The following is a 10,456-nucleotide window of genomic DNA, read 5'->3' on the forward strand; positions in this document are numbered from 1 at the left end:
GAGCACTCAACTTGTTTGGTGTCATATTTAGAGACATGACAAACGTCATCAGAGAAATTGTTAAGGAAGCAGAGATCCAGAAAAACAAGTTCCTGACCCTCATTTCATTTTTATAATGCCTATAGTAAAATTTCCCCCAATCTAATCCAGAAACATATTTCAGCTATATAAGCTACTGCTCAACAGCATTTACACACACACACACACACACACACACTGAATACAAGTTTCTAGTACTTGCATCTCAGAGATCTCAACTCCCAGTGTCTGCTGAATCCTGATTTAACAAGAAAAGGTTGTCTTTATTTACTGTCACTGTGATATTGATCATGGTTTATCCATACTTCACTTATATAAATGAATTCTGAATTCTGAACAGGTTAAAAGCAACAAACTGTGCTGTGGAGCAATGAAGGTTTATCAGAGCATCCTGCTACTCTTCAGCTGCCAGTTCCTTCACACTCTGGGTAAACAATGTTTTTTTTAATCAAAAATATTTAATTCATATGTAAAAGTCTCTGTATTTGTAATCACTGATTATTTTGCACCGTGCTTCCACAGCTTTAGAGTGTACCATAATGAGCGGTAACCTGAAGCAGATAGATGCTGGGTCGGGCTCAGTGGTTGGAGTGAACAATCAAAATGAAGTGTTTGTCCTGATTGATAATGTATTCACAAAGATCAGCGGGTCTTTAAAGCACTTCAGTGTTGGTCCTGCTGGTCAGCTGGGGGTGAATTCAGCAAACAGCATCTTCAAGTATCAGAGTGGTTCCTTCGTTCAGATTCCAGGTGAAGAGTTACAGAGAGCAAAATTAAGCTAATTTACATGTTTTAAAATAGCCAAAGACATCATCTTGTTATGGTTCTTATTAAATTGACTAATGCTTCTTCCAACCTGTTGCTTGTGTTGTTAGGGCTTCTCAAACAGGTGGATGCTGGAGGTGATCAGATCATTGCAGGTGTCAATATGAATGATCAAATATATTGCTTAAATATGGATGCTAACAACAACTGGCCATCCAGCACTACTCCATGGGTTAATCTTAATGGAAGGCTGAAGTATTACAGCTGTGGCCCATACAGCTGTTGGGGAGTGAGCGCTGATAGCAAAATCTGGATCATGAGGGTAATGACACAATGTTAAATACAAGAGCTTGAGTACAAGTTCAATTCACCAGGCTTTTAAATGTAAAACTGTAGAGGGTTTTTTAAATGTATCATGCAAGGGTTTTTGACAAAACTAAAGAAATAAAGACAAGAAAGAAAGCAGCAAAATCAGTTTCTTGATGTGTCTATACGATGACTCACTGTCTCTTTTGGTCTCATGCAGGATGTGTCTAATAATGCCTGTTCTGGGTCCGGCAGCTTTGTGAATATTCCTGGACTTCTGTCCATGATTGAAGTAGCAACTGATGGCAGTGTCTTTGGTGTCAACTATCAAGGGAACTTATACCAAAGGTGAGCTGAACAGTCATAATATTACAAGTTTTATGAACAAAAGTGATGAATTCATCAATAAACATTTTCTGATGTAAATCAAGCACTGCATTAAGAAAACATCATTGTCTATTGCAGAATTGGTGTCACTCACTCCAACCCTTCTGGCACAGACTGGCAAGCAATGGTTGCTTGTCCCAACGGCCACAAACACGTCAGCTTTGACCTGGGAGTGCTGTGGGTTGTGTGTGTTGATGGCTCCATCCGTAAATGTACTTTATAGTTTGTCACTTCAGCAACAGAGAAGTTCAATCATTAACAGAAACCTCAAAGTAATCAGTCATTATTAACGGAAAACCAAAAGCTTTATTATACTTTCTTTTTTTTTTCTTGGTGTAATATCTGTACTTTTGCAATAAAATAAAGAATCAGACACGGACACGGTTCTCTCTTCTTTTCTTCTCTTCTTTTCTTCTCTTTTTCACACCGTCAGCTAGTGGTCACACAATACCTTTGCAGACACATTTCCCCTTTTCTTTGAAGCATATCCATTGAGGTACCGTCTTGAAACATAACAAAATAGTATCTCATTCTATCAGGAACACCTTATTTAACAAAGAATTACAGAATTACTTTAAGAAACAATCCACCTGATTATTCGAAACAAGTAAATTAATAGAACAATTACTGATATGCTGTTTATGTGTCACAGTGTTTTCAATGTCCGCATATGTCTTCACATCTGTGCTGACCGGCAGGATATTCAATTTAGTGCGCATCTCGAGGCCACGCAGCAACTCAAAAGGCGTAGCCCCCGTGGTAGCGTGTGGTGTTGCCTGGAAGCTATGCAAAAACTGTGTCACAGCTGATTTCCAAGGCTTCCTCTCCTGAATTGCAGATTGAATGCATTGCTTCAACACTCTATTAAATCGTTCGACTGCCCCGTTGGCTTGAGGATAATATATGCTGGAGTATGTATGTTGAATGTTACGTTCCTTCAGAAAGTCAGCCAAAGCAGATGATGTTAACTGTGGACCATTATCAGACACTAAGCAGTGCAGATTTCCCTCTCTACTAAAGACGGTGTCCAGAAAGTTTATGACAGCATCAGTTGTCACTTGGGGTGCAAAAGCTACTTCTGGCCACTTACTAAAGTAATCAACCAGGGTTATGGTGTAGGGGCAGTCCCATGCAGCAGCTTCAAATGGTCCCATGATATCGATGGCTATCTTTTCCCATGGGCCACTAGGTAGTTCTACAGGTATGAGAGGTGCAGGTGCAGGCTTGGCCGTTTTGTCATTCAACTGACATGTCACACAGGAGGCACTTCTACCCATTTTCGGCCACCAGTAGAGATCACAAAGCCTTTGCTTTGTTCTGACAATGCCTTGGTGTCCTTCGTGTGCTAAATTTATGAGTCTTGTACGCAGTGACACTCGGACTACTAGGCAGTGGTTACCCCGCATAATTAACGGACACTCAACAGAAAGCTCATGTCGTATATGAAAGTAGGGTTCCAGTTCTTGTTTCACTGACTTTTTGTTTTTAGGCCAGCCTTCCTCTATCTGAGCACGAAGATGGGTTAACTGGGGGCAGCTCTCAGATGCAGAAGCGAACTCGGAGACAGACATGGCAAGCAAGTGAGACACAGTGGCAACCAGTTCTGGTTCATCTGTTGGATCTCCCATGTCAGGTAAAGGGAGTCGAGAGAGACAGTCTGCCGTAGCGTTGTACTTCCCAGGACGGAATGCAACCTCATAAGAATAGCATAACAGATGGGCTGACCACCTAGCGATCTGCATGCCAGCTCTCCCTGTGCCTTTAGATGTAAGAAGCGTTGTGAGGGCTTGGTGGTCAGTGCGCAGGACAAAATGTCTCCCCCAAAGATATGTCCTCCATTTTTCAATACTCCACACACAAGCCAATGCTTCTCTTTCCACAGTTGAGTACTTCCTTTCGGCCGGCGAAAGAGTTCGGGAGGCAAATGCAACTATGCGCTCAGTACCATCAGTATGTAGCTGTGAAAGAACTCCTCCCACACAATAATCAGAAGCATCGGTACTCACATAAGTTGGTAGTTGGGGATCAAACAGAGCCAGAATGGGGTTCTGAGATAAGAGCTTCTTCAGGGTAGCAAAACTTTGTTCTGCCTTATCAGTCCAGAGAAAGTTCATGTCAGTAGAGGTTCTCAAAACTTCACGCAGTGGTTCCACCACTGTTGCGTAATCAGGAAGAAATTTACTATACCAGGAGGTAAGGCCCAGGAATGAGCGCAATGAGGCCAAGTCATGGGGAGCAGGTGCATGTACGATAGCACCTAAATTATCAGGACGCAGCAGTGTTAATTTTGGCAGGCATTTTTGATTTAATCTTAGTCTTTATCTTGAGACGAAAATAATAGTAATAGTAATAATAATAGTCTTAGTTACATTTTAGTCATTTGAGTCTTTCATATTTTTAGTCGACGAAAATTCATTGTATTTTTTTCAACTTTTAGTCATTACTTTTAGTCAAAGTGCCGTTAACAACATTTATTTTGGTAGCTATTTTATATGTAGTATTCAAACAAAAATAGGCATCAATTCTTTTCTCTTTAGACCGGGTGTGTCTCACTCGTCCTTAAAAGTGAAGCTGCGGGCTCTTAGATCGCCCCCTGGGGGCTGGCTGCAGTACAGGTTATAAACCCCGCCCTCTCCATGTAAACGAATGGGACTTCAGTCAAAATAAAAAATTAAATTACACTTCTAATACAATATTCCGAAATATGGTTTTGGTCATTTAAGGTAGTCGTTATCACGCTGATATATGTTCAATTGTTCGTTTTTTGTGATATGTTTGATTTTAGCTAGTAATTTGATGCTATAAAAACGGGGAGTGTCGTTATGGTTGACTGGGTCTGCGGGAGTTTGATTCTGCGGCTCCACCTCACGACTCTACTGCGCAGACTGGCTCCAAACGAATCTCTACTGCGCAGACTCGGCTCAAAATGACGTCATTTACTCAAGATGGTAGCGGCCATACTGAGATGTATTCGCTTCACTTTTCTATAGTGGAAGGAAGCGGAGACGCGTCGTCCATCTTTTTTACAGTCTATGCTTTAGACCAAATCAATTAAGCTTATGAGAAATTTGAATCAAGGATTGAATTTGTAAAAACTGGAATAAATTTTCATTTTTTGGTAGAGATACAAATTAAACTCATTTTTCAGATACTGTAGCTTTACTTAATTATACATTTATTTAACATCTTTTGTTGGTTAACATTTATGACACGGATAGGAATGCTGTCCCTTTAAGACGGAAGGCATGCATGTAATACTGACACACATTCAGTTTTCACCCACCTGTTTACGCTCACTGAAGCCATAACTGACTGTATTTACGTGAGATACTTTACACAATAGACATTTGAACTGCTGTGTGTGTATTTGAGCACCGAAAACTGATCGCGCGCTGTATGAGAACTGAAGAAGTGGAGCGTGCGCGAGAGAGAGCACTTCTATCAGCGCGATTCCGCCTATCCCGCCGTCACTAACTTTCCTGCTTTACCTTGACTTTGTGTACGAATCCATGTACTGGCAGCAATTCAGAAGTCTCATTATTTGTAATCACGGTATCACCTTCTATACGGCAGTTAAGTGCTTTCAGCAGATCCATCCCCAGCAAAGGTGAGCCTGACTGTACTATGTAGATGGTACCCACTGCTGATTTACCGTCATGGAAGACTTCTGTGGAGAAACAGCCCAGTACCAGAATAGTCTCTTTAGAATAAGAAACTAATTTTACTGTTGGCAGATTGAGAGTGCATGAAGAAAAACGTGCACGGTAAGTACTCTCTGGTAGTATGGACACTGATGAGCCTGTGTCCACTATTAGCTCCACTGGCTGACAATGTCCATCATCCGTTTTGATTTGCACACAACAGAGAATTTTTGTCTTTCACAGTCATAGGTTCATTCATGTATAATACAGTGAGCATATTACAATCTCATGCACCTGTTTCTGTGACGAGCGACACACTTTGGGGTCCTATTTAAAGTGTCCTATTATTCCACATGAATTGCAAACTGCTTTTGTTGCTGGACATGAAGGTTTGTTAGCCAGATGATTGCTGGATCCGCAACGGTAGCATGAACGTCGTTGTTTCGAGTTGGCAACAGGCCATTCTGACGAAGAGAAAGGTAGTGGCTTTCGGTCCCGTAGAGATTGTTTGGTATTCCGATGACTCTGTATGGCCTGCACTTTTGAAGTATCTGAAAGTATCTCCAAGTTCTTTAATGCAGTCTCCATTTGCACTGCAATTGAGACGGCTTTATTCAGAGTGAGGTCCGGTTCAAGCAAAAGTCTGTCCTGAACACGTGAACTAGCCGCCCGCTCCACGAGCTGATCGCGAAGATTTGCTCTTCCATGTCTCCAAAATCACATGCAGCCAAAAGCTCCCGTAAAGCGGCTAGGAACTGATTAATAGTTTCATCAGTCCGCTGTGTCCTTTGCCTAAATTTGTGTCTCTCCGCAACAACATTAACAGCAGGAACGAAATGTTTTTTCAGTGCAGCAACCGCCGTATAGTATAAGTATTGCCCGAGTCTGGTAGTGTATAAAATAGTCTCTGTCCTTCTGTACCCAAAGCATGCAGCAAAACAGCTCGTTTTCTTTCCTCAGGCCATGCGTCACCTGTAGCATCAATTACAAGAAGGTAATTTTCAAACATTTTGAGCCAGACAGTGAAAGTAAGTGAAGACTCGCCAGGGCATGGCAGGAACGGAGCTGGTAAAGGAACTGTAATCGACATCCTCATCGCCAAATGTAATATCTGTACTTTTGCAATAAAATAAAGAAGCAGACACAGACACGGTTCTCTCTTCTTTTCTTCTCTTCTTTTTTTTCCTTTACTCCCTTTTTCACACCGCCATCTAGTGGCCACACAATACCTTTGCAGACACAACACTTGGTGTTGAATGAATAAAGCATTATGAAAGCATCTCATCAGTGTTGCGTTTTTTTGTGTATCATTTGATTCAGTGGTTCTCAAACTGTAGAGCAGTTTCAGGATATATGCAGCACAACTGTGGGAATGTATACTAATAAAAAATGTTCACAAACAATCACATTGTTTTAACCCGAATGTCTGATTAGAAGTTTAGTACATGTTTGTCTATCCATTAATCTAGTTTAAAGCCAGCATGTTTGGATATGTGAATACTTAATGCTATGTTAGATAGCTAATTAGGGGAAGAGCAGGAAACAGGAGATGAAGTGATGATTGTAAAAATAATGTGACTTAATCTGAGCAGCAAATTAAAAAACTATCATTATTCCAAAGTAAAAGCAAAGGAAAACTACTGCTTCACAACATCATCCTGTGATATTAAAAGCCTTGAAATGGTGACATTCTCCTATCTCCAACTTACAGTAAGAGTAAATCATAAACTGATTCAAATGAGTATATACTGTATATGTATAGAAATATGAAAAAGGTGTAAAATAAAAATATATATATATAAAATGATGTACAAGAGAGACATAAGATAACATTTGCACCCTTGAAGCTGCACACACACACAGGTTGTCTTATGTGGTTTACGGGGACTCTCTCTAGGTGTAATGTTTTTATACTGTACAAACTGTATTTTCTACCCCTACCCAAACCCTACACCTAAACCTACACCTTTCAGTAAACTACTGGCAATTTTTCAATAAAAAAAAAAAAACACAGTTTATGTTTTTTAAGCCATTTTAATTACGGGGAGACAGGAAGTGTCCTCATAAACCATGTTTACATTGTAATACCCATGTCATTATACAAATTTGTATCCTCATATACCATGTATACCAGAACACACACACACACGTTTGTTTTTGTGAAAAGTGGGGACATTCCATAGACTTAATGGTTTTTATACTGTACAAACTGTGTGTGCTATTGCCCTACACCAACCCTATACCCTACCCCTTACAGGAAACTTTGTGCATTTTTACTTTCTCAAAAAAAAAAACTCACTCTGTATGAGTGTTTTGAAATATGGGGACATGGGGAAATGTCCTTATATGTCACCTTCTCCTTGTAATACCTATGTCATACCCATGTCATTATACAAATGTATGTCCTCACACACACAAATTGCTATTAAGAATCCTTAGATCCATCAACATTTGACACGAACTGAATAGCAGTGCATAAACAAACCCACATAGAAGCAACACAAGAATAACCTACAGCATTTTTGGGAAATTGTCAGGCCTAATTCAAAAAGGTCCCTGCAAATACTTGGGTGAAATCACAAGGGTGTAAGATCTTTACTCAAGTAGAGAAGAGCTCTATTTTGTACGCTGTTTGGGAGATACAAACTGTAAAATTGATAACAAAGGCAATACTATAAGAAAACATCCTAATGTTCATAAAGTCCCTGCACGCGCAACCTGTCCTCAGTTGACATTCGCTTCTCACGATCTCTGCGCTTATAGACAGCTCGGTTGGATTTACCTTGGAGTTGTGATTGATGATAAGCTGAATTTCTCAGACCACATTGCTAAAACTGCTCGGACTTGCAGATTTGCTTTATACAACATTAGGAAGATCAGGCCCTTTCTTTTGGAACATGCAGCACAACTCCTTGTTCAAGCTCTTGTTCTGTCCAGGCTGGACTATTGCAATGCTCTCTTGGCAGGTCTTCCATCCAGTTCCATCAAACCTCTACAATTAATCCAAAATTCCGCTGCGACATTAATTTTTAATGAGCTAAGAATGCACATCACACCTCTGTTCATCAATTTGCACTGGCTACCAATAGCTGCTCGCTTAAAATTCAAGGCATTAATGTTTGCCCACAAAACCACCTCTGGCTCTGCACCCCTTTAACTAAATTCACTACTTCAGACCTATGTGCCTCTAGAAGCATGCGTTCTGAAAGTGAACGACACATTATTGTACCATTCCAAAGAGGCACAAAATCACTTTCAAGGACTTTTTCATTAACTGTTCCCTCCTGGTGGAATGACCTGCCCAACTCAATCCGAGCAGCTTAGTCCTTAGCCATCTTCAAGAAATGGCTAAAAACACATCTCTTCCATCTTTATATGGCTAAATGTAAATGTACACTGTTCACTTGCATGTCTTTAGGAGGACATATTGAAGGATCAGCCTCTGCCTGTCACGAATCTGGTCTGTAACTTCCATTCACTCACCACTAGAGGTCACTCACTCACCACAGTATTCATTGCACTGATCACATTACGGTTGCACTTCACCATCTACTACATTTCCCATCATCCATCGCACAGATCACACAGCTGTCACAGATTACACATTGCACTGATTACACAGCTGAAACCCATTAGACACTCTTTATAAGCCTTGGACTTTCCCTGCCTTACTGCCGAGTATTGTATGCATTATCACTGCCCTACAGAGCCCCGTTAGTTTCCTAGTCTTGCCTTGCCTTTGTCGGATTGTGTTTTCCCCTGCCTGGACTATCGCTGACATTTTGGATTACCTCTCCTGTCTAGCCCCTTTTGATACTGTTCGCCAATCGTCGACCCACGCTTGTCTTTGTTTACTCTTTGTCTCGCCCATGTTATACCTGTTTGCCACTGTTCGACCCTGCCTGTTATGACCACGTCTCTTGTCAATAATAGCCTGCATATGGATCCGCACATCTCATGTCTCGTCAGCCCCGTAACACTGCCAGACGTGACAGTCGTTATTCAGCCAGCAGGTCAGCGAGTTATTCAGCCACGCCTCTCTTGTCAATAATAGCCTGCATATGGATCCGCACATCTCATGTCTCGTCAGCCCCGTAACACTGCCAGACGTGACAGTCGTTATTCAGCCAGCAGGTCAGCGAGTTATTCAGCCACGCTCTCTCTTGTCTTTAGGCTGCCCACCTATCGTCATTTTCTCACCTGCTCCCCTTTCCATGGTGGCCCGCCATGGATTTTTCTCAGTTTTTTGCCAGTATGTCGCTCTTGAAATTGGCTGCTTCTCCTGAGAATTTATCACAGGCCTGCCCAGACTAGTGTGGCGCGCTTATCGCCTCTAAGGATCTTCACCCGGTCTGCGTGGTCTGCCTGGGCCTCAAACACACAGAGGAGGCTTTGGAGAACCACGAAAATTGCAGTCATTTCCTTAGGTTGCCTAAAAAGCTCCTGCAGCGCCGTCTTAAAGGTGCCGCGACCAAGTGTGTCAAACTCGGCCTTTCCGATTCTGATGGGGGACACGGCAATGACCACGTGCTACCGGGGGCCTCCCGGGGCACAACATCTCTTGACTGGGCTGACCAGTCCAATCCGGCGTTCCCCAAGGGAATATCTTCGTGGGCAACCTCCCGTTCTTCAATGAATTGGCCAGTTCCGGCGATGATGACAATGCGTTCCCCAGTCCATCCTCCGGGCTGCTCTCCCCTCCAAAGCCGCCATTGCTGAACAAAATGGATCATTGTTCTGCCTCAGTTCACCAGGCCTCATATAAATCCTCAGCCTCGTCTGTCAGGGCGCTTAATGTTTCCTCTCTCCTCTCCGCGTACCAGGCAGAGCTTTTGGATGACTTAGGTCAACAACTTGACAAGGGATCACCTTCGCCTACCCTGTGGAAAGAGATCTTCACGGTTAACGACCTCATCCTTTGGAATGCAGGCAGCTGACCTGATGTTCGGCTGTTAGGAGCACAGAGTCTGCATTCACGGGCCACAAGGCTTTCAGACTCGCATCTTGCCCCAGAGCCCACGTACAAAAGACCTTCCTCCTGAGGCTGCCCAGCCCATGTGTTCAGTGGACGTTGTGTGTTCTCCCCCCACATTCAGGGGGTCTGTTGTGAGGAAACGTTCACAAGCAATGTCACCACACCGCACATTCTTTGTTCCCCTCACCCAAATAATATAGGCTTCGGTACCTGTGTTCCCCGACACAAATAACACAAAAAACACAATAAATCAAACGAATCAAATGAATTCATTTCTAGGAGAGTTCATCTCTCCAGGGGCGGATTGGCCATCTGGCAATTCTGGCAAATGCCAGAGGGGCCG

At 42.3% G+C, this 10,456-nt stretch overlaps 1 protein-coding gene across 1 annotated transcript; it reads left to right on the forward strand.

Moving 5' to 3' along the window:
* The first annotated feature begins 397 nt into the window (after nt 1-397).
* LOC131548444 (fish-egg lectin-like) lies at nt 398-1,720 on the forward strand. Its single transcript, XM_058789709.1, has 5 exons — nt 398-467; nt 562-789; nt 915-1,126; nt 1,331-1,458; nt 1,576-1,720. The coding sequence occupies exons 1-5, from the start codon at nt 410-412 to the stop codon at nt 1,718-1,720; spliced, it is 771 nt and encodes a 256-aa protein (XP_058645692.1). The 5' UTR covers nt 398-409.
* The last annotated feature ends 8,736 nt before the right edge of the window (nt 1,721-10,456 follow it).

Source organism: Onychostoma macrolepis, chromosome 10 (genome assembly GCF_012432095.1).
Source record: "Onychostoma macrolepis isolate SWU-2019 chromosome 10, ASM1243209v1, whole genome shotgun sequence".
Lineage (NCBI taxonomy): Eukaryota > Metazoa > Chordata > Actinopteri > Cypriniformes > Cyprinidae > Onychostoma > Onychostoma macrolepis.

Coding starts and splice junctions, on each gene's coding strand:
- LOC131548444 (XM_058789709.1), top strand. CDS start 410: ATGAAGGTTTATCAGAGCATCCTGCTACTCTTCAGCTGCCAGTTCCTT. Junction 790..914: donor TTCCTTCGTTCAGATTCCAG/GTGAAGAGTTAC, acceptor TTGTGTTGTTAG/GGCTTCTCAAACAGGTGGAT. Junction 1,127..1,330: donor GCAAAATCTGGATCATGAGG/GTAATGACACAA, acceptor GGTCTCATGCAG/GATGTGTCTAATAATGCCTG.